Source organism: Somniosus microcephalus, chromosome 9, assembly GCF_052327205.1.
Source record: "Somniosus microcephalus isolate GS21.2 chromosome 9, FLI_Smic_1.0, whole genome shotgun sequence".
Lineage (NCBI taxonomy): Eukaryota > Metazoa > Chordata > Chondrichthyes > Squaliformes > Somniosidae > Somniosus > Somniosus microcephalus.
The window spans coordinates 140,902,138-140,927,096 of NC_140995.1; the positions used below are offsets into that span (position 1 = coordinate 140,902,138).

Consider the following 24,959-nt stretch of genomic DNA (forward strand, 5'->3'; position numbering starts at 1 on the left):
CATGCTGTGCACTAATGAACTGGATCACTGGCCACTCATCCTCCAACTCAGGTTCACAGACATGGTTCCTGAGCTACGTTATTCCCGTGGTCAGCCACAGAAATGTGAAAGGTAGGGTTAAAAAGACCCTTAAGGGCCAGACAAGTACCTCATAATCATCTGAATTAGCTCAGCCACCTCTGCCATTCGGGTCGTTGCTGCGCTGGCAAACGGGCCCGAGGAAAAGGCGCGTGGGGCGGGATGATGACGGGTTCCCGACCCGCTCCAACTTATTCTGAATTTCCCACCCGACCCGCCTTCAATCTCACCCGTACCGACACCAGAAAATTCCGGCCTATGTTTTTTAAATTCAGATTGCACAGGAAAGATTATTTTTTGTGTGAGTAAATTGTAATATACTTATCATTTTACTTCTCCACAGAGATTTGACTTAAATACGGCGTGTCCCAAATGAATTTGTCCAGCTTGACCTGTTCTATACAAATCTGCATGTATGAAATGCACAATTACTGGAAATGAACTAGACTTCCAATGTGTGACATGTCATCTAACCATCAGTGCTTGTTTGGAATTGTTCAAAATGGAAGATCTTTGCTATGCATTATGTAATGATATAATTAAATAAATGCTCCATAATTAATATACCTCATTACCAACATTTAAGACTAAAAATTCCATTTGTAATTTTAACATACAAACATTTTTGGGGTGGGCCGTGGGAGTTTTCACTCACTCTGCTCAGCAGACATGGAGCGGGTGAGCAGTTAAAATGGAGAGGCTCCATTTCCCGTGCTGTTCCTGACAATTTCTGATTTTACCGCTGCTGCTTTGGTGACTGATGGGGCGCCTGCCGGACTCAGGCCGATGCCTCATGAATTAATGCAAATCGGGTCCCATGACGTCAATGGGACCCGATCACATTTTAATCCCGGCCTGAGCGTGAAGGTCGCCACAGCTTTCCCGCCAGGTCAAACCAAGTCGCAGGCTATCAGCAGGACAAAGAGGCAAAGAGGTACAATGATGTATGGAGTGAGGAGAGGCTTGGCCTTGTGAGGTAAAAAGGAAGGGTTAGAGCCATGGAGTTGGTTGGGGCAAAAGTATAGAGTCAATACCCGTTGGCTATTAACTTTATAAATCTGCCCTATTTATAAAGCAACTAAAAATAGTCTTTTGTGCTAAAACAATTGGAGGCTTTACAAAACAACTACATTAATATTGGGACAGAACTTCATGTCCCCTCGGGTGAGTAAGTGCTGGGCACTCGCGCGTAGGCCCAACGAAAGTGACGGTTTTGTGCATGCACTGCGCATGCGCAGGAAACCGGAACTTCCGTTCCCTTAAAGGAAGGGGTTCACAGGTCAAACGTGTGCACTGGAGAGGCAGCACGTTCGCCTGGAACTTCCGTTTTTTTTGCAGCTTTCTCCGGAAGGGTAAGTCTCCAGCAGTTATACTTATAAAAAGCAGTTGCAAGGCCTGCTTTTAACAAGGTAAGTGGTGAATTAAGTAAAATTAAAACATTTTTTCCACAGGTTTATTATTTTTAAATACTTTAAAGAAAGGCAAGTTTATTTTTAGCCCCGTTAGAAACTGTAATTAATTTTTTCAAAAATTTAAATTATTGTTTAAAATAGTTATTTTATGTAATTTATAGTTATTTTAAAAATGTGATTTAAAAAAAAAAATGTATTTGAAGTTTTAGTTATGTTTTGGGACTAATTTGTATTTATAGTTTTGACAGCTCTTCCTGTCAAATTTATGAATGGGCATTCCCTGCTACCATTGGCTCTCCATGGCCCACGTGATCCCAGGGGACGCATCGAACTAACTGCGCCCCTGGGATATGCAAGCGCTGCACACCGGCAGTTGGAGGAGGCCCAGGATCGGAATCCCACGCGGGCCCACAGCACAACGGCTGGCGCGCTAGGTAAGTGTAGGTCAGAGACTTGCACCCGCGGGACGCTTCTGACTCGAATTTCTAGGCCATCCATCTCCTGCACTCTATCAGCAGTAGTATTTTATTATGTTTAATCATTCTTGTAAATTATTTAAATTAAATTTAGATTAACGTTGTACTGATGATTCACTCAATTAACGTGAGTTAATGATTTCGAGCAAAACTAGCAAATGCGCTTGTTAGAAGTGGAATCTTATCTCCTGAACGTAGCTAAATAATATTTTTTTTTAGTGATGTTGGTTGATGGATAAATAATGGCCAAGACGTTGAATAGTGATATTTTAGGTCCACCTCAGAGGACAGTTTGTTTAACATCTCATCTGAAAGACGGCATCTCTGACAAATGCAGGACGCCCTCAGTATTTCACTGCAGCAGCAGCCTAGATAATGTGTTGAGGTCACTGGAGTAGAGCTTGAATTTATGACCTTTTGATTCAGAGACGATAGTGCTACCACTGAGCCAAGTGAGTGAAAGCAGATTTACTCTCCATCAAGCCTACCATTTTAAATTAGAAATAAACTCAGGTATGCATTCTATCTGATTGTGTACTATTTGCAAAAAAATCCATATATAAAGTAAAGTGTAATGTATGAAATTGCACATTATGGCTGGATTTTACCAGCCTTGAGGAAGCAGATTTGGAGGCGGGATTGCTGGGAAAGTCAAAAAGAATGGGAGGTGGTCCCGAACCCGCTCTCAACCCACCTCCAATCAATCTTCCCAGGAGTCGGGTACCCAATTTGCGCAGGGACCCGACTCCTAGCGGCGGGAAGAGGATTATAGCCACTTAACAGGTAGTTAACAGGCAGTTAAGAGGCTTTTTCCAATTTTTAGACTTCTGCTGCAGGCTTCCCGATGTTGGGGAACCCCACCAGGGTAAGTGAGGTGTTCTGTGGGTCTATTGTACTGTTGGGGTATAGATGACAGCTGCAGAAGTGGTGTGAAGGATGCAATGGGACACTGGTGAGTATCAGAGGTAAGGAAATGTTAGGAAAGTCATTTTTAATGTGTTTAGATTTTTCTGTAGGTGACAAGCTTTGAAGTGTTTGTGTGGTCTCACCTCAATGGGAGAAGTGACAGGTTGCTTCTGTACCCTCACCTGCCGCTGCCATCTGTTTCATCCTAAGGAGAGAGTCACTGGAGAGCCTGGATGCAAGGGCTCACCTGTGTACAGTGATTGTCAGTTTTTGACAGCACATCAATGCTGTCAAACATCGTCAAATCATCTGTCAAAAATTTATGGTCCATGTGCCTTTAAGAAAACCGGCTGATGAAGCGTCATCAACTGATGTCATCTGGCACCAGCTTTCCCTTAGTTGGCCAGCAAGCCCGCAGGGCAGGCTTAACAAGGCCAATCATGGGAAAATAGCGTCTGTGTGTTGGATGTCGCTGGGGGCGGGACTAGAACCCGGAAGGCAGCAGTCCCGCCCCCAACGTGTCTCCATGAGTAAAATCCAGCCCTAGGTGTCTATTATGGGAATAATTATGGCACCTGACATCGCAGTGCTTGACTTGGGACACTGGGTGACAAAAGTTGAAAAAATTGATCCAGCACAAAATTTATGAACACAAAGAAAATGTAAAACTAAAAAAGCAACAGAGATAATTTTCTAACTTCTTGCTTCAGGCGGGAGCCTTGACTGCCAGGACCGCACATCAGAAATAGAGTGCGTAGTGCACTATTTTCCATGAAGTCAGAAAATTACCCCCTAATATGTATAAAAGTAAATTATCTGAAATGTTTTCCAAACACGGAATAAACTTGCATTTATCTAGCACCTTATCACATCTCTACACAGCATCTCAACACAGTTCACACACTGAATTACTTTGAAATGCAGTGACTGTTATGTAAGGAAAAGCCCTGTAATTATATTATTACTACTATAAATCAATCAAGTCTGGCTGATAGTTAATTTGGTAACCACATATTACAAAGTAGGGAAAAAAACTCACAACTGTATGCCACTGAAGAAAGACCCAAACAGTCCAATCATTCCTAGAAACTCCACCCGACTCAAGTTCTTCACAATGAATTCCTCACAGACATTGGAAATTCCGTATAATGTAGCTCCTGCCAACACTAGCAAGTCTCCAAGCAGCTTATTATCACCTGGCCAAAAGGAGACAAAAAATCAATTGTAGCATTAGTTTTGGACATATGCCAGAAACCTTTCTGAATACTAATTACAATCACTTTTTCTTTCACAGATATAAAATTACATTGGAGATGATCAATGTTAACCGACACACTGTCCTGATGCATTAATATTGGTATAATTGGTACAGAAAATGCTGTTATGTTATAAGAATAGCACTGAGAATTAAAACCGGGTGAAAACTGTTCAAAGGGTATTTTATTCAAGCCTATGTAGAGTTGGGCATTGTACTCCATTACAACACAAACCTTTCATCTCTGGAACCTGGATTCAATGCTAGCCCATGCTGATATTAATGGCAGTCTCTCTCACCTCACCTCTGGAATTCAGCTCGTGTCCATGTTTGGACCAAGGCTGTAATGAGATCTGGAGCCGAGTGAGTCCTGGTGGAATCCAAACTGAGCATCGGTGAGCAGGTTATTGTTAAGTAAGTGCCACTTGATAGCACTGTTGATGACTCCTTCCATCACTTTGCTGATGATTGGGAGTAGGCTGATAGGGCGATAATTGGTTGGGTAGGATTTGTCCTGCTTTTGTGGACAGGGCATACCTGGGCAATTTTCCATGTTGGGAATGCCAAATTGTGAGGACAGAGTCATTAACATATTTTGGATGTGCAGTCTGTGCCTGTAAGGATTTTTCATAGTCACCTGACCCAACAGTAGGGAGGAAAATCAGACCTGTAGAGGAGCAGCTATTACATTTGTTTAATGCCCCTAAGGGAGCTAAGGGACATTTTTGTAGAGGGGTCGATTAGTTTGTATTCGGAACTTCAGGGGACTTTACTAGGCCCACAATGGAATGTTTAAAGCTGAGAGTTAGAGTTCTGTTGGGCTTAGTGGGGGCATGTGGAGGAATAGTGATCTGGAATGCAATACTTGAAAAGGTGGTGGAAGTAGATTCAATAGTAACTTTCAAAAGGGAATTAGGTATATACTTGAAAAGGAAAAATTTGCAGGGCTATGGACAAAAAGTAGGGGAGTGGGACTAATTGGAAAGCTCTTTCAAAGAGCTGGCACAGACACAATGGCCTCCTTCTGTGCTTGTATGATTCTATGAATTTATGGGTTAGCCCTGGAACTCCCCCAGACATGCCACTTTAGGTCTGCGCTCCCCTCACCAACTGGAATTTCCAGCATTTTTGGCATGGCGCAGAAATCCAGTGAACCTAGGTTTAATCCCAAATTCGAGACCGTCAGCAAGAGTTTAGGGACCTTTACTCTATGCCTTACACTTCATCTTGGAGCAGTGGCGCCAGCACCCCAGGACAGTTGGCAAGTCTCAACCACAATTTAGCACAGGTGAGCTGAAATGGTCCAGTGCACCATTCAAGTTATGACATTTTAATGCAGGTTCCAAGCAGCTGTGGCTGCAGCCGCACAATTTTTAGTACAGGTACAACCCCAGTGATCCGGCACCCTCGGGACCAGGCCAGTGCCGGACCATTGAAAATTCCGAACCACTGAAGGTTTCGAAAGTCACCACAAACACCGCCACCACTTGCTCCTCCTCTTCCTGCTGCTGCCCTCCCTGCGCCGCCGCCGATCCCGCCGCCCACGGGCTGCTCGGGCTCGGGCTCCATCGCTCCGCCGAGCCGTCGGTGATGCTGCGCGGTCCAGGCGCTGATCCTGACCCAGCGGCAGTCCCGGGACCCGAGCCGGACCCATCCCAGGGAGGGAATGTGACAGCAGGACCTTCCTCGTGCCGGACCACTGAAGCTGCCGGACCGTCGGGTGCCGGATTACCGGTGCACTACCTGTGCAGGAAAAGCCAGAACCCATGAATACAGAGGAAAGAAGAGACTGGGAAACAGCTGAGCCGGGTGGAGACAGTTGGTTGGCATACACATGCGCTGAGCAGAGGAATTCAAAAGCAGAAAAGTCAGCACGAAAGTTAGAGGGATGCAAGAACCTGAGTAACTTTTGAGATCCACTGAATCAGATGGTTTTCTTCAAATTTATTATCAAGAATGATAATTAGCTTCTGCCAGCATTGCGCAAAGACATGTTGGCAGGGTACACATGCAGCCAGGCTTCCAGTGCCGCTATCATCATTCCATGCTGGTTGCAACTATGCCTAGGAGGCTTGATGCAGGAAATAGGTGCCAGAAGTGGAAAGGAAATGCTCCATTTCGCAACAATAACATGCCTAATCTCATGCGCACAGACAAAAAGCACACTTTATTTGGCTTTTTGCTGGTGAAGAGGTTAAATTTTACATTATGGGGTCGATTTTATGATATTATGTACTCCTAGTGGGGCATTTTGCCTGCTGTGACCATATAAAGGAAATTAGGGTGCATATTCTTTGTAATTTTTAGCCATTATAATTAATAGACAGAAAATCATGGAGAGCAGTGCCCGTATATCCCGATATCCACTTAGCCCCCACCAACAACACGCTTTCATAAAATTGGTCCTGATAACAATAATGTAGAACAAATTAATTAAAATGTGCATATATCTTTATATATATATATCTTTAAGACAATAATGAGGAGAAGGTACTAATGTATTCGTCGATTAACCATGCTGTATATTGTTTTGGCACAAAGCACAGCTGAGAGCTAAAAGGGTGCTAAAAAGCTGATTATACAAAACAGTTTGGAATTCATTATCACCACGAGATCCCATACTGAACAAAGACTGGGTGCTTTTTGAACATGATTAAACAAAATAAACCACGTACAAGTTAAATGAGCATCAAACAGAGTTTGAAATTACAATGACAGCGGTGGGCAGGGTCTTTATTCAAAGGACTCGGTTACATTCCCAAAACCAACATTCTGACTCTTAATACCACATGATTTACAGTGCTGTGTCAACCAATCCGAAGAGCGATATTGTTTCAGCACTGACCTCATGTTAATTAGTACATAATAATTCCATTTAAGACATATATGAAACCGAGTGTTTGATCTCACTATAAACATTAAATGTGCTTTTCAATGTCATTTTTATTATTGTATAGTGACTTGAAGCATGAAATGTTCATATATGGTGAACAGCAATCAGACACAGTCTAACGTGTACACTGTTTATAAGATTATATGATTCAGGGTATAATTCACAGCATCAGATATTGAGTAACACCAATTATTGAACTGATATGGTGGGGTTTTCTGTGAATAGCAAACTAGTAAGCCAATGCTAATGCTTGCAGTGCAATGTATTAATTATATATGGGTTTTGTCTTGTGAACAGTAATGTAGTGAGATAGTGCTGATGTTTGCAGTGCAGTGTACTTTTTATATACTGGCTTGGTTTTGTCCATTCAATATTTTCTATTTTTAATTTGTATAAATATCAAATTCTTATGCTGGTGTATTTTACCAGTAATGTCAGATGGGAGCCTTACCCAAAAGATGTTGAGTCTCCATATCTAAAATGGTGGGAGTCTATTTTTGGGATGTACACAAAGTTTACATCCACTCACGGCCATCCCATACTATGGCAATTCAGGTGTAATGTACTGTAAATTCTGGTTCAGTTTTAACACAATGACAAGTATTTGTGCAGTGAATATATACTTAAAAAGGAAAAAATTGCAGGGATATGGGGAAAGAGCAGAGGAGTGGGACTAATTGGGCAGCTCTTTCAAAGAGCAGGCACAGGCTCTATGATTTAACACTGTTGGTCTAAACAGACCAATTGGGGGTAGATCTAATTAGCTTCAGCCATGAAGCAAAGTAAATTCAGTAAAGTAACAAATTCCACTAGCGCCTATAAATGACATGTGGACCAGACCTTAACAATGTTAAGCTTACTGATGCATAATTATCTAGAGTGCCTTAATCTCCCAAGTTTGAAAGCTGTGTTTCACCTTTCTGATGGTCTGTACACATATTACAAAAATGGTTCATTGTATTTTCTATTGGTTGAAGTAATGAGTAACTCACCAGCTCCTTGATGTCTTCCAACAAGAACATCTGCCCCCACCATACATCCCATCCCCAGCAGACACACCCCGACTCCAATGAAGTGAAGAGCCTTGTATCTCACCAGCAGGAAGAACCAGGACAGCAACAGTACCACTGGAATAACAAAACAATCTAACAGCTGCAAAACAAAAAAGAAAGGGCAAAATATTCCATTACTGCCATATAAACAATTTCAGGGGGCAACAAATCACCAATGCATGAAATGTGTGATGCTTGAGCCATGCTCAACTCTTTTGGTTTTGACATAGGATACTTTCCAAAGCAAATTTCACTTGACTGTAGACACACTGGCTTCACAGTTCAGGTCTTGGGGACTCAAACAGTGACCTATGAACCTCTGTGCACCATTCTGTCCAATTTACTTTATAATCTGCTGTTGTCAATTTGAGGATTACTTGAAGCCGGCTCATCAGATGATCAAGGTGCGCCTGACAATAATCATATCAAAGCAAACTGAGTGGGCCTGGCAATCAACATGGAGTTAGTTTTCTACATGCTTGCATCATGTGTGAAATTGCACTGTGACCCAATAACTGTTCTGCGTCGATTCCTAGACCCACTCTCGGCAGCAGCAGGATCTAACTTTAGAAACCATAAATTTAGATATTTTTAAATGTCGCATTACTGTAGCACCATATTAATGTTTCCTGTTATTGTCCAAAACATTACTTTCCAAAAATTGGCACAAAATATTAAAGTTAATTCCATCTTAAAGTTAATGGGCACTTTGATTTTTGGCCATCCAATCGGCGGTGCGGCCCGACTGCTCGCCCATACCCGTGACAAAGAGGTGGCTGCGCTTTACATTGGGCAGGCGGACTTTGGGGAGCCAAACAGATGTCTTGATGCAACTATCTTCAGCCAGAAGTGCCAAGTGGATGATCCATCTCGGCCTCCTCCTGAGGTCCCCAGCATCACAGATGCCAGTCTTCAGCCCATTCAATTCACTCCACGTGATGTCAAGAAACGGCTGAAGACACTGGATACTGCAAAGGCTATGGGCCCTGACAACATTCCGGCAATAGTACTGAAGACTTGTGCTCCAGAACTAGCTGCGCCCCTAGCCAAGCTGTTCCAGTACAGCTACAACACTGGCATCTACCCGGCAATGTGGAAAATTGCCCAAGTATGTCCTGTCTACAAAAAGCAGGACAAATCCGACCCGGCCAATTACCGTCCCATCAGTCTACTCTTAATCATCAGCAAAGTGATGGAAGGTGTCGTCGACAGTGCTATCAAGCGGCACTTACTCAGCAATAACCTGCTAACTGACACCCAGTTTGGGTTCCGCCAGGGCCACTCAGCTCCTGACCTCATTACAGCCTTGGTCCAAACATGGACAAAAGAGCTGAACTCAAGAGGTGAGGTGAGAGTGACTGCCCTTGACATCAAGGCAGCATTTGATCGAGTGTGGCATCAAGGAGCCCTAGCAAAACTGAAGTCAATGGGAATCAAGGGGAAAACTCTCCATTGGTTGGAATCATACCTAGCACAAAGGAAGTTGGCTGTGGTTGTTGGAGGTCATTCATCTCAATCACAAGCTAGATGGGAATGTACGTTGTGAGGAGGATGCAAAGAGGCTGCAAGGGGATATAGACAGGTTAAGCGAGTGGGCAAGAACATGGCAAATGGAATATAATGTGGAGAAATGTGAAGTTATCCACTTTGGTAGAAAAAATAGAAAAGCAGAGTAATTTTTAATTGGTGTGAAATTGGGAAATGTTGGTGTTCAGAAGATCTGGGTGTCATTGTACACGAATTGCTGAAAGTTAATATGCAGGTACGGCAAGCAATTAGGAAAGAAAATGGTATTTATTACAAGAGGATTTGAGTATAAGAGTAAAGGGGGGGAAAATTTGGTTGCTTTGCGCCTCCCATTAGCGCTAATGGGGCACAAAGCAACTAATGTCCGGGCGCGGTGCCGCCAACGCCTCCCGCGAAATTCAGCGGGAGGTTAGCGGCGGAGGTAACCGTTAGTGCCCCGCGGCGCTGCGCCGGCAGCGATGATGTAATCACTGTGCGCAGCGCCCCGCTTGTGCCCCGGCCGTGATCTTCGGCAGCGGCCCGTGAATTACCACCAGGCGCAATGTCCGACGGAGTCAGGAGGGCCTACCTGTGGCTGGGGTGGCGTTAATTAAAGGGAGGTGTCGGGCAGCCATTTTTGTTGCTGGCCGCCTGCTAGCACCCGCCCCCTCTACCGTCCCCGGCCTCCTGAACCCCGCCCCCCCCCCCCCTGCGGTGTGCCGGCTCTGCTCCGTGAGCCTAGCACTTCTCTTGAATACCGGGCTCTTTTGCCGGCACTCCGAATTCCGGTGGCCCAGCTGGGCCCCGGGTCGCGCTGCGCAAGGCCCCTCCCCTTTAAGAAAGGGGAGGAAGGCCTGCAGTACTGCGGCGCGACGTACCGCAGTGCGTAGCACCGCGATATTCCCTCACAGCACCCCAAGAGGGAGGCGGGGCGCTTCCAGTAGCGCCCCGCCTCCCTCTTGGGGTGCTACCACTCAATTTCGGCCGCGGGGGCGCTATATTTTCGGGTGCCCTAAAGGGGGCGTGACTCAATTTTTCCCCTAAGATGTCTTACTGCAATTATATAGGACCTTGGTGAGACCACACCTGGAGTATTGTATACAGTTTTGGTCTCCATACCTAAGGAAGGATATACTTGCCAGAGAGGGAGTGCAACAAAGATTCACCAGACTGATTCCTGGGATGGGGGAATTGTCCTATGAGGAGAGATTGAGTAGACTAGGCCTATATTCTCTAGAGTTTACAAGAATGAGAGGTGATCTCATTGAAACACACAAAATTCTTACAGGGTTTGGTGGGTAGATGCTGGGAGGATGTATCCCCTGGCTGGGGAGTCTAGAACCGGGGGTCACAGTCTCAGAATAAGGGGTCAGCCATTTAGGAATGAGAGGAGGAGAAATTTCTTCACTCAGAGGGTGGTGAATCTTTGGAATTCTCTACCCCAGAGGGCTGTGGATGCTCAGTCGTTGAGTACATTCAAGGCAGAGATTGATAGATTTTTGGATATTAGGGGAATCAAGGGATATGGGAATAGTGCAGGAAAGTGGAGTTGAGGTAGAAGATTAGGCATGATCTTATTGAATGGTGGAGCAGGCTCAAAGGGCCGAATGGCCTACTCCTGCTCCTATTTCTTATGTTCTTATGGTCATTCAGCACCAGAGACTATTCGGCCCATCGTGCCTGTGCCGGCTCTTTGAAATAGCTATCCAAAGAGTCCCAATCCATGCTCTTTTCCCATAGACCTGCAAATTTTTCATTTCAGATGAGGCATTAAACCGAGGCCCCGTCTGTCCTCTCAGGTCGATGTAAAATATCCCATAGAACTATTTTGAAGAGGAGCAGGGGAGTTATTCCCAATGGCCTGACCAATATTTATCCCTCAATCGACACCACTAAAACAGATTATCTGGTCATTATCACATTGCTGTTTGTGGGACCTTGCTGTGCGCAATTGGTTGCTGCGTTTCTTACATTACAACAGTGACTACACTTCAAAGTAATTCATTGGCTGTAAAGTGCTTTGGGATGTCCTGAGGTCATGAAAGAACATAAGAACATAAGAACATAAGAAATAGGAGCAGGAGTAGGCCAATCGGCCTATATAAATACAAGTCTTTCTTTCTTTTCAAGTATTATCCAATTCCCTTTTGAAATTACTATTGAATCTGCTTCCAACACCCTTTCAGGCAGTGCATAACAAACAATTGCCCTGGTTCTTTTGCAATATTGGCTGCACTAGCTGCCAGCAAGGTAAGTGCGAGGGAGGTGGGGGGAGGTTGTTGGTGGTGGGGTAGCGTGACGATTGCGGAGGGAGGTCCAGATTATTTTTCCAGAGCCAGGAGGAGCTCTCAAAGCACGTTTGTAAAGTCTGTGGGTTGTTTAGTTAATTAATACACAGACTACCAGAGTAACTTAAAACAGGACTTTACTATTCGAAGGTCAGGGCGAATCTGCCCAATAAATCCTGACACAGCACTTATATACCGGTGTGGTCACCGTCGGTATTACAGTATACAGAAGCCAACAAAGTAGTGCAACACCTAAAGTAGTTCTCTTAAAGGTGGACGGTTACATACAATAGTTCTCTTAAAGGTAGACGGGTACATACACTACAATCCTCCCTTTTTAGCTTACAACATACTGATTCCCCATTAAACATACATTATAACATATATACAACTTTATGCAAGACAGTTCACAGATTCAGTCTCTCTGGAGGTTTCCGGACTCTGTCCGGATAACGCCTCGGTGGTGTCGTAACTCCCGGCAGGGTAGTAGGTGCTTCTGGCAAGGTCGATTCGGCTTGAAGGACAGTGTCAGGTTCATCTGATTCCAGTATTACCAGATCGGAGGTAGGTGTTCTGGGTATCTCTGTCTCAACATTAACCGTGTAAGGTGGTGGAGTAGGTTGGCCATTTGTGGCTGACCCTATGATCTGGTCAACATGGCGCCTTATTATACTGTCCCCAATGTCCACCGTATACATCAACGGCCCTAGCCTTTTTCCAATAGTTCCAGGCTGCCATTTCTCGGTACGGTAGTCCCGGGCCAAAACTTGTTGACCTATCTGAAAAGATCTAGTTGGCCTTTCATTCATGCCCTGGAATTGCCGGTTCTCTACGTCCCTTCTGACGTTTGGCTTAAGCAAATCCAGCCGGCATCTTAGTCGTCTATTAAAAAACATCATGGCGGGAGTTTGATTTGTGACCGCATGTGTTGCATTCCTGTACGCCAACAAGAAGCTATCCACCTTATGTTGTAAGTTAATGGCTTCATTACCCATGGCCTTTATGGCCTTCTTGAAGGTCTGGACAAACCTTTCAGCCAATCCATTGGAGGTGGGATGGTATGGGGCTGACGTGTAGTGCTTAACCCCATTGCTCTTTAAGAATTTCTTGAATTCTTCGGACACAAATTGCGGTCCATTATCAGAACAGATCTGTTCCGGCAGCCCATTCCTAGCAAACATGGTCCTTAACACTGTGATGGTTTTTTCCGTGGTGGTGGTGGACATCTTTATTACCTCCGGCCACTTGGAGTGTGCATCCACCGCTATTAGAAACATTGAGTCCATAAATGGACCAGCAAAGTCGATGTGTACCCTTTGCCAAGGAGATGAGGGCCACTCCCATGGATGCAGAGGAGCCTGTGGTGGCGCGTTTTGGGCCTTCTGGCATCCTAGACAGCTCTTAGTGATTTCTTCGATGTCCCCATCAATGCCTGGCCACCACACAAACGCTCTTGCTAGGTTCTTCATTTTCACTCCACCCAGATGTCCCTCGTGCAGCTCCTTTAACACCTTCTGTTGAAGTTTGGGTGGAATCACCACTCTAGATCCACACATCAGGGTTCCTCGACACACTGACAGCTGTTCTTTTCTCTGCGAAAATGCTGGCAGCGTTGGTTCGCCCTGTGCTGGCCATCCCTCCACCGTTAAATCATAGACTCGTGAGAGAGTCGGGTCATTTCTTGTTTCGTTTTCGATCATCGAATTTGTTACTGGTAGACATTCCACTATGGATGAGTGGAACATCTCTACCGGGTCCACTGTAGTCGCTTCTTCTACTATCGGCAATGGCAAGCGCGATAACCCATCAGCATTTCCATGCTGTTTGGACCTTTTGTATTCGATGTCATATTGGTGTGCCCCAAGTAACACGGACCACCTCTGTAACCTTTGCGCTGTCATGGTGGAAACGGCCTTGTTAGGGTTGAATATGGACACCAACGGCTGGTGGTCTGTCAGTAATGTGAACTTCTTGCCCTGCAGGTAATGATTGAATTTCTTTACGCCCCACACAAGGCTGAGGGCCTCCCTATCTATTTGAGCATAATTTCGCTCCGCGGAGGTCAATGATCGGGACGCGAATGCCACTGGCCTTTCCGAGCTATTTGGTAACTTGTGTGAAAGTACTGCTCCAATTCCATAGGGGGAAGCATCACAAGCTAGACGAAGAGGTAACGTTGGGTTGAAATGAGCCAACACTTCTTCAGAGGTAATCAACGCCTTGCTTCTGCGAAAGGCCTTTTTACATTCCTCACTCCACTTCCATGGTACTTCTTTCCGCAACAGAGCGTTCAGCGGATGCAGCACCGTGGATAGATTCGGCAGAAACTTGTGATAATAATTAATCAACCCCAAGAATGATCTTAACTGTGATACGTTTTCCGGAGCGGGGGCCTTCACGACAGCTTCTATCTTGTCAGGTGACTTGTGCAGCCCCTCTCGGTCAATGACATGACCGCAGTACGAGATCTGTTTTTGGAAGAACTCACATTTCTTGCGATTAACTCGAAGGCCATATTCCTTCAACCTAGTGAGCACCAGTTTCAAATTTGTGAGGTGTTCTTCCTCGTCTTGTCCCGTAATCAGGATATCGTCTAAGTAACACTGCATGCTTGGAATTCCTTGTAATACCTGCTCCATGGCCCTCTGCCAAATTGCTGGAGCCGAAGCTACCCCAAAAACCAGTCTATTATAACGATACAAGCTTCTGTGTGTGTTGATGGTGAGGTACTGACGCGACTCTTCCTCGACTTCCATTTGTAAGTATGCCTGTGCCAGGTCTATCTTGGTGAAGTGTTTCCCTCCAGCCAACGAAGCAAAGATGTCTTCAATCCGCGGAAGCGGGTATTGTACCGTGTGAAGCACCGGATTCACTGTGATCTTGAAGTCTCCGCAGATGCGGACCTTCCCCGGTCCCCCTGGCTTGTTACTTGGTGAAGACTTCATGACGGGAACAATGGGCGTGGCCCACTCACTCCAGTCCACTTTTGACAGTACCCCTGATCGTTCAAGTTCTTCCAGTTCTGCCTCCACAGCAGGTCGTATCGCGTAAGGTACCGATCTGGCTTTGAAAAATTTTGGGCTTGCATGTTCTGCAATCTTAACCTTTGCTTTAATTCCTCGCAGTGTTCCCATTCCTTGCTGGAATACCTCTTTAGTTTCGTCCAATATTCTGGACAACCGTTCAGGTTTGACATCTTCCTTTCCGGAATCTACCGTCATGGTGTTTAGTGAATGCCAGTCTATCTTTATTTTCCTGATCCACTCCCGTCCCAGAAGTGGTGGACCTCCCTCAGGCAACACATACAGGTCCATCCTTTGGTGATCTTTGTCCTTGTATCTCACCTTGACTTCTATCTTTCCGATGGGGTATACTTTGTGCCCCGTGTATGTCTGCAATACTAGTTCCGTATCCCGTAGGGGAATATGCTTGAATAACTTTTTATAATCATGCTTATTCATGACCATCAACGCCGATCCGGTGTCCACTTCCATTTTCACTTGGACTTTTGCAATCTGTAGTGTGATCCAGATAGCTTGTCGGTCAGCTTCTTTACTCACATTATGACTCCTCAGACTACCCAGTGCCTTGCTGTTGGAGTCTGAGTCCGAATTCTGTTCATCTGGACTCTTCCTAGCCACCTCATGTACCTTCCTGTACCTCTTTTGTGGTGACTCATTATTGTTGGTCTTCTTTCCTGACCGGCATACCTTAGCTATGTGACCGAGCTTGCCACATTTCCTACATTCCTGGTTTTTAAACCAGCATTGGTTCTGGTCGTGTGTTGTCTTCCCACAACGATAGCATTTCGTTGTACCCGAAGTAATTTGCTGCACACTGAGTGCCGCTGCCTTTAGCTGCATTTCCGCCGTTCCTTTCGCTGCGGCTTCGTTCGATGCAGCAATAAGGACAGCCTTATCAAGTGTAAGATCATTCTCTTCGAGCAGTCGTTTTTGTGTTTCTTCCTTCGACATTCCGCACACGAATTTGTCTCTGAGTGCCTCTGCCAGATTTTCCCTAAACTGACAGTGTTTCGCTAGCCTACGCAGTTCAATCAGGTACTCCGCGTTGCTTTCCTCTTTCCGTTGCGTTCTCGCGTAAAATTTTGGATCGTTCCACTAACATCAGTGGTGCGGGGTTAAAATGATCCTTCAGGACAGCAACAATATCATCGAAAGTCTGATCCGCTGGTTTAGCTGGTGCTAGTAGATGCTTCAAGAGCCCGTATGTCTTCGCGCCCATCGAGTTTAGCAAGGTTATAGCTTTGTCATCTTCTTCTATTTTATTGACCTCACCATAGATCTCAATGCGTTCCACATACGTGGCCCAGTCTTCTACCTCGGAATTAAAATCGTTGATGTTACCACGCTTAGGCATCTTCCTCTCTTCCTGATAACACCACGGATTATTTCTTGAAATTTTCTTTTTTTTTTCTTCAAGATGGCGGTTCCTGCGAAAATGGCGGTTTCCCGTGCTTATCTTCTCTCCCCGCCCACTTCAATGGCGGTTCCCCGCTTCTGTCTTCTTCTCCGCCTAATGGCGGCTTCCCGCGTTTCTTCCCCTGGCGGGAGGGGTACACTTTCCCCACGGGCGACGGCCGCTGGCTTTCAGGTTCACAGCCTGCGCGTCGGCTTCAGTGCTTTCCCTTTTCTCGGCAGGGCAACCGGCGCTGGGTACACCCCGTTGACGGTGAACAGTTTCAGCCGCTGGGCTGGCTCTCGCTCAGTTCCCCTTGCTTGGGCTCTGTCTCTCTCCCGCTCGCTCGGCTCTACCGGCGCTGGGTACACCCCGTTGATGGCGAACAGTTTCAGCCGCTGGACTGGCTCTCGCTCAGTCTCCCTTGGTCGGCTCTGCCTCTCCCGCTCGCTCGGCTCCCAATCGCGCCTCCCAGCCCTCTCGCAGTCCGGTGCTTCCCTCCCCGGCTGCGGCTGAGTTTTTATATCTTCCCGCGCCTACGCTCCCGGTCGCAGCGCTTCGTGGCTTCGGTCGCTGCCCGGCCTTTTCCGCCGGTCGCGGTCTAGCTGTCTCACGACGCCGTTGCGTCCCCAGCCTGTCTGTACCGCGGCTTCCTTGCTCCACGCTGCCCCAGTCTCAGCGCCTCTGGGCCCGACTTCTGTCCGGCTCCTTTCCCCCTCGACCGTGGTCGAGTGCACCGTCCTTATCCTCCGGTTATTCTTTTCACTTTTCCCTTACTCACAGTCACCGTGGCCGGCTTGCTTCTCGTGCTGATCGGCTCACTCCTCACCGTGGCAGAAGGGACAGTCAGTGCCTGTTGCTGATGAAAGTCTTTGTCTCTGAATTCTTCCTCCTTTCCAGCTCTGCAGACTCGAGTTTTCTCCCAGCAGAATGACGAGGGCGGTTGCCTCTTCTCGACGCTCGTTAACTGCTTCGGAAGTATTGTTGCCGCAGGGTACGATCGGACTCGTCGCCACTGTAAAGTCTGTGGGTTGTTTAGTTAATTAATACACAGACTACCAGAGTAACTTAAAACAGGACTTTACTATTCGAAGGTCAGGGCGAATCTGCCCAATAAATCCTGACACAGCACTTATATACCGGTGTGGTCACCGTTGGCATTACAGTATACAGAAGCCAACAAAGTAGTGCAACACCTAAAGTAGTTCTCTTAAAGGTGGACGGTTACATACAATAGTTCTCTTAAAGGTAGACGGGTACATACACTACAACGTTGACCTGTTCCAACCTAAAATTGCAGACAGGGTCCTAGGACTTTGCATATTAACGAGGGCCTGCCATCTGAAACAGGCAGGAGCTTTGGGTGCCTAGCGGTAGGCCCTTTTCAAAATGTCACCGGCTGCATTGTCGGGGTTAAAGGACCAGGTAAGACTATCAATCCCATTTTGAGCTCATTACCATCCCATTAACGCCAGGAGGCTATGGGCCCTGACAACATCCCGGCTTTCGTGCTGAAGATTTGTGCTCCAGAACTAGCCGTGCCTCTAGCCAAGTTGTTTCAGTACAGCTACAACACTGGCATCTATCCGATAACGTGGAAAACTGCCCAGGTACGTCCTGTCCACAAAAAGCAGGACAAATCCAATCTGGCCAATTACCGCCCCATCAGCCTACTCTCAATCATCAACAAAGTGATGGAAGGTGTCATCGACTGTGTTTTGAAGCGGCACTTACTCACAAATAACCTGCTCATTGATGCCCAGTTTGGGTTCCGCCAAGACCACTCGGCTCCCGACCTCATTACAGCCTTGGTCCAAACATGGACAAAGGAGCTGAATTCCAGAGGTGAGGTCAGAGTTACTGCCCTTGACATCAAGGCAGCATTTGACCGAGTGTGGCATCAAGGAGCCCTAGTAAAACTGAAGTCAATGGGAATTGGGGGGAAAACTCTCCACTGGCTGGAGTCAGACCGAGCACAAAGGAAGATGATTGTGGTGGTTGAAGGTCAATCATCACAGCTCTCGGACATTGCTGCAGGAGTTCCTCAGGGCAGTGTCCTAGGTCCAACCATCTTCAGCTGCTTCATCAATGACCTTCCCTCCAACATAAGATCAGAAATGGGGATGTTCGCTGATGACTGCACAGTGTTCAGTGCCATTCACAACTCCTCAGATAATGAAGCAGTTCAGGCTTGGGCTGATAAGTGGCAGGTAACATTCGCACCATACAAGTGCCAGGCAATGACTATCTCCAACAAGCGAGAGTCTAACCACCGCCCCTTGAAATTCAACGGCATTACCATCGCCAAATCCCCCACCATCAACATCCTGGGGGTCACCATTGACCAGAAATATAACTGGACCAGCCACATAAATACTGTGGCAACAAGAGCAGGTCAGAGGCTAGGTATTCTACAGCGAGTGTTTCACCTCCTGACTCCCCAAAGCCTTTCCACCATCTACAAGGCACAAGTAAGGAGTGTGATGGAATACTCTCCACTTGTCTGGATGAGTGCAGCTCCAACAACTCTCAAGAAGCTCGACACCATCCAGGACAAAGCAGCCCTCTTGATTGTCACCCCATCCACCACCTTAAACATTCACTCCCTCCACCACCGGCGTACTGTGGCTGCAGTGTGTATCATCTACAAGATGCACTGCAGCAACTCACCAAGGTTTCTTCGGCAGAACCTCCACAACCCGTGACCATTTCCACCTAAAAGGACAAGGGCAGCAGGCGCATGAGAGCACCAACACTTCCAAGTTTCCCTCCAAGTCATACACCATCTTGACTTACAAGTATATCGCTAATCCTTCATCGTCGCTGGGTCAAAATCCTGGAACTCCCTCCCTAAAAGCACTATGGGAGTACCTTCACCACACGGACTGCAGCGGTTTAAGAAGGCGGCTCATCACCTTCTCAGGGGCAATTAGGGATGGGCAATAAATGTTGGCCTTGCCAGCGACGCCCACATCCCATAAACGAATAAAAAAAAGAGAAACAAGTTAAAATCAACTCCAATCACCTCAATTGACTTTCTGAAATAACTGAGTAAATGCATAGAGTTTCAAGAATAATTACATTTGGGATTTGTATGGATTGAGTGACAGCTGGGATAATTGATTATTACAGTAACTTTCCAAAACACTTTTCAGCTTTCAAATAATTTCTACTCTCTCTTTTAAAGATGTTGAAAGCTATGAATGATCTTTAAGTAAATAAAATACATATATGCTGAATTCTATGGTATTGATTTTGTGCAGGAGCCAAATTAGAATTCCAATCAAACTGAGAAAATCAAAAAATGCACTGCTTCAAAAAATATCAAGGGATCTTTTTACTTTCCTAGCTGGGAATGTATAAATAATTCATCCCAACCAGGACTTTAGAGAGACACCCTTCCTAACCTGCAATTCACGGATTAACCATAGATGAATCTAATAATGTGCTTGGAATTTAATTTTAGCTTTAGATGAAGACACTTTAGGAGTAATTTTGACTTTGGGTGATAGTATAAAAGGAGCGATATCGATTCAGCCGTACTTAATACAACTTTCCCAATTTTCATTTCCACTGAAGTCAAAATTACACAACCCCACCTCCCCCCCCACCTTGTTACAATTAATTTATGCCTAAAGGCAGGCTTTGGCATAACAAGTTGCAGTTATTACAAATCCAAAACAATGTGGGGCTCTCTACAGGGGGTCTGGGACCCGAGTGAACAGGGAAAGCAACTGAGTAGCTCCTTAACTAATCAGATTGAAGAATTCTTACTGCCTTTGTTACCTCTAGACTTGACTATTCCAACGCACTCCTGGCCAGCTTCCCATTCTCTACCCTCCATAAACTGGAGATCATCCAAAACTCGGCTGCCCATGTCCTAACTCACACCAAGTGTCGTTCACCAATCACCCTTGTGCTTGCTGACCTACACTGGCTCCCAGTTAAGCAACGCCTCGATTTTAAAATTCTCATCCTTGTTTTGAAATCCCTCCCTGTCCTCGGTCCTCGCCAATCTCTGTAATCTCCTCCAGCCCTAAAACCCTCCGAGATATTTGCACACCTCCAATTCTGGCCTTTTGAGCAACTACCGATTTTAATCGTTCCACCATTGGCAGCCGTGCCTTCAGCTGCTGAGGCCCTAGGCTCTGGAATTCCCTACCTAAACCATTCCACCTTGCTACCTCTCCCTCCTCCTTTAAGACGCTCCTTAAAACCTAACTCTTTGGCCAAGTTTTTGGTCATCTGCCCTAATATCTCCTTATGTGGCTCGTGTCAAATGTTGTTTGATAACGCTCCTGTGAAGCCCCTGGGATGTTTTACTATGTGAAAGGTGCTGTATAAATACAAGTTGTTCTTGTTACTGAGATGTGCAGATTCTGAAGCAGGAAGTTAGAATATTTAATTCAATGCCAACTCATGTACAGAAAGTGAAATAAAGAGGGGGAAAGAAAGATGGGATTAAGAGGGAGAGATAAAAGACAGAAGGAAAAAGTAAAAAATTATTATTGAAATTATTACATTTTTTATATCTCCAACAATAATTAAAATCTGAAAGAATGAGACTCCACATTTGTAAAAGTTATTTTTCGGTGCCAGAGAGCTTGCTTTGCAGAAATTAAGAATTACTGCTAAAAATTGACTTATACTTGAATGAATAAACCATAACATTTTCTGGCAAGTTTAGTGGGTAAGTACAGCAACTTCATGCCCTTCATGTGTTTCAATGGCAAGTTTCTTGCTGAGGTACCAGTGTAGTGCAGTTTCTTGCTGAGGTACCAGTGTAGTGCAGTTTCTTGCTGAGGTACCAGTGTAGTGCAGTTTCTTGCTGAGGTACCAGTGTAGTGCAGTTTCTTGCTGAGGTACCAGTGTAGTGCAGTTTCTTGCTGAGGTACCAGTGTAGTGCAGTTTCTTGCTGAGGTACCACTGTAGTGCAGTTTCTTGCTGAGGTACCAGTGTAGTGCAGTTTCTTGCTGAGGTACCAGTGTAGTGCAGTTTCTTGCTGAGGTACCAGTGTAGTGCAGTTTCTTGCTGAGGTACCAGTGTAGTGCAGTTTCTTGCTGAGGTACCAGTGTAGTGCAGTTTCTCGCTGAGGTACCAGTGTAGTGCAGTTTCTTGCTGAGGTATCAGTGTAGTGCAGTTTCTCGCTGAGGTACCAGTGTAGTGCAGTTTCTTGCTGAGGTACCAGTGTAGTGCAGTTTCTTGCTGAGGTACCAGTGTTGTGCAGTTTATTGCTGAGGTACCAGTGTAGTGCAGTTTCTTGCTGAGGTACCAGTGTAGTGCAGTTTCTTGCTGAGGTACCAGTGTTGTGCAGTTTATTGCTGAGGTACTAGTGTAGTGCAGTTTCTTGCTGAGGTACCAGTGTAGTGCAGTTTCTTGCTGAGGTACCAGTGTTGTGCAGTTTATTGCTGAGGTACCAGTGTAGTGCAGTTTCTTGCTGAGGTATCAGTGTAGTGCAGTTTCTTGCTGAGGTACCAGTGTAATGCAGTTTCTTGCTGAGGTACCAGTGTTGTGCAGTTTATTGCTGAGGTACCAGTGTAGTGCAGTTTCTTGCTGAGGTACCAGTGTAGTGCAGTTTCTGGAGGAGCAGGGCAACTTGGACAGCAGCACCCTGATTTCCACATTTAACTGTGCATGTGCAGTCACCGGAAGTTTCTGTCTGATTTACTCTTTAATAATGGTGAAGTCAAGCGTAGGTCCCTTGCAGTCAGAATCAGGGGAATTTATAATGGGGAACAAAGAAATGGCTGACCAATTAAATACATACTTTGGTTCTGTCTTCACAAAGGAGGACACAAATAACCCCCCAGAGATGTCGGGGAACATAGGGTCTAATGAGAGGGAGGAACTGAAAGAAATCAGTATTTGTAGGGAAATGGTGTTAGGGAAATTGACGGGATTGAAGGCCGATAAATCCCCAGGGCCTGATAATCTACATCCTAGGGTACTTAAGGAAGTGGCCCTAGAAATAGTAGATACATTGCTGGTCATCTTCCAAAATTCGATAGACTCTGGAACAGTACCCATGGATTGGATGGTAGCTAATGTTACCCCACTATTCAAAAATGGTGGTTGAGAGAAAACGGGGAATTATAGACCAGTAAGCCTGACATCGGTAGTGGGGAAAATGCTAGAGTCCATTATAAAAGATGTAATAGCAGAGCACTTGGAAAACAGTGACAGGATCGGACAAAGTCAACATGGATTTACAAAAGGTAAATCATGCTTGACTAATCTACTGGAATTTTTTGAGGATGTAACTGGTAAAATAGATAAGGGAGAACCAGTGGATGTGGTGTATTTGGACTTTCAGAAGGCTTTCGATAAGGTCCCGCATAAGAGATTAGCGTGTAAAGTTAAGGCGCATGGGATTGGGGGCAAGGTATTGACTTGGATAGAGAACTGGTTGGCAGACAGGAAGCAAAGAGTTGGAATAAACAGGTCTTTTTCCGAGTGGCAGGCAGTGACTAGTGGGGTACCGCAGGGATCGGTCCTAGGACCCCAGCTATTCACAATATATATTAATGATCTAGACGAGGGAACTAGATGTAATATCTCCAAGTTTGCAGACGACACAAAGCTGGGTGGGCGTGTGTGCTGTGAGGAGGATGCCAAGAAACTCCAGTATGATTTGGACAGGTTGGGTGATTGGGCAGAAGCATGGCAGATGCAATATAACGTGGATAAATGCGAGTTTATCCACTTTGGTGTCAAAAACAGGAAGGCAGATTATTTTCTGAACGGCAATAGATTGGGAGAAGGGGAAGTGCAACGAGACCTGGGTGTCCTTGTGCACCAGTCGCTGAAGGTAAGCATGCAGGTGCAGCAGATGGTTAAGAAGGCAAATGGTATGTTGGCTTTCATAGCGAGAGGATTCGAGTACAGGAACAAGGATGTCTTGCTGCAGGTGTACAGGGCCTTGGTGAGACCACATCTTGATTATTGTGTGCAGTTTTGGTCACCTTATCTGAGGAAGGATGTTCTTGCCATGGTGGGAGTGCAGCGAAGATTCACCAGGCTGATATTGGGATGGCAGGAATGATGTATGAGGAGAGATTGGGTCGATTGGGCTTATACTCGCTGGTGTTTAGAAGAATGAGAGGGGATCTCATTGAAACTTATAAAATCTTAATAGGACTAGACAGACTAGATGCAGGAAGGGTGTTCCCGATGGCCGGGGAGTCCAGAACCAGGGGTCACAGTCTAAGGATAAGGGGTAAGCCATTTAGGACAGAGATGAGGAAGAATTTCTTCACCCAGAGAGTGGTGAACCTGTGGAATTCTCTACCACAGAAGGCAGTAGAGGCCAATTCATTAAATATATTCAAGAAGGAGTTAGATATATTTCTTAAGGCTAAAGGGATCAAGGGATATGGAGAGAAGGCAGGGACAGGGTACTGAATTTGAATGATCAACCATGATCTCATTGAATGGCGGAGCAGGCTCGAGGGGCTGAATGGCCTACTCCTGCTCCTATCTTCTATGTTTCTATAGCGGTGAGCGCTGATAGCCTCACTGCTATTTCGACAGCAAAATCCGGCCCGTTAAATAGGATTCCCCAATCGAGCTCTCCCGGTGAAGAATGACATCCACAGAGAAGGCTGAGCAGGAAGTAGCGGGCCCGCAATGCCTGCTTATCCATCCATTCATTTAATGGAAATTCAGGCACGACAGGACTGCGATTGCCCAATCAACTTGCCATGAGTGCTCGATCAGGTAAACAGCCATATTGTCCTAATATCACGGACACTTAACACAAATTGGCCAAGTAAGTGGAAGAAGGAAAGAAACCATTAGCAAAAGAAAATGGTTTACAGTAACTGCCTAAAAGTGCTGCGACAAATATTAGCTCATGGCTTCTATAAATACCACAGCCTGGACGCATTTTTTGTATGACTGAGCATAAGCTGCGCAAATACCACAACATTGAATAACTGTCTAAATTGGGGTATTACTTTAATATAATGGGGGTGAAATTGGTGTATGCCTGTAGCGCAAAATGGGCTCCTAGTAAATTGGCAGTCTGTTTCACACTGTGCCCAATTTTGTTTTTCAAATGGAAAAGACAAAAATTTCTCAGGTAGATTTGATATACCTATCAATTCCTCCAATAAAAGGCGAAGAGTTACGAAGGTGACTAAAGGTTTTTATTGACTAAATAACAGAGCCCACTCTCGTGGGTGATCCGATCCAAGCAGGAGGAATACCAGCCAGTCGCTCACCTTTATACCTGGCCTGGTGGGTGGAGCCAAGGCGGAGTCGGCAGTGGTCATCCCAGGTATAGCAGTGTGGCAAGAGGCGACCTCGTACCGTGATACAATAGTGGTCAGTGATACAGTTATAACGAACAGTGGTGAACAGTGCTAACTACTAACAGTGATACAATAGTGAACGTGGTTTACCACATTCACCCCTTGTTTAGAATTAAGTCCGGCGGGGTGAAGTGTACTACCAATTCTGGTAGGTCAGTCTGTCCGGAGGCTTCGTAAGCCTCTCCGATCGCCGCAGCGGTGGTGTTGCCTTATCCGGTGCTGGTGCCTTATCCGGTGTTGATGCTGGTGTTTGCGTGGTCGGCGAGGGCTCGTGGGGTTCCGGCATGCCGTCTACCTGGACTGAGGTTGGGGGGGGTGGTGGCGGTGTTTCCGGATCGGCTGAGGGTGCGAGGTCTCGTAGGGAG

General features: G+C 45.8%; 1 protein-coding gene across 1 annotated transcript in view; it reads right to left on the minus strand.

Moving 5' to 3' along the window:
* Positions 1-24,959, minus strand: part of slc35f1 (solute carrier family 35 member F1) — a 522,812-nt gene that overhangs the window by 105,453 nt on the left and 392,400 nt on the right. Inside the window, exons 4-5 of the mRNA XM_085997332.1 lie at positions 8,013-8,172; positions 3,912-4,068 (exon numbers count right to left, since the gene is read on the minus strand). Of these exons, the coding sequence (XP_085853458.1) occupies positions 3,912-4,068; positions 8,013-8,172 (317 nt within the window). The remainder of the gene's footprint in view (positions 1-3,911; positions 4,069-8,012; positions 8,173-24,959) is intronic.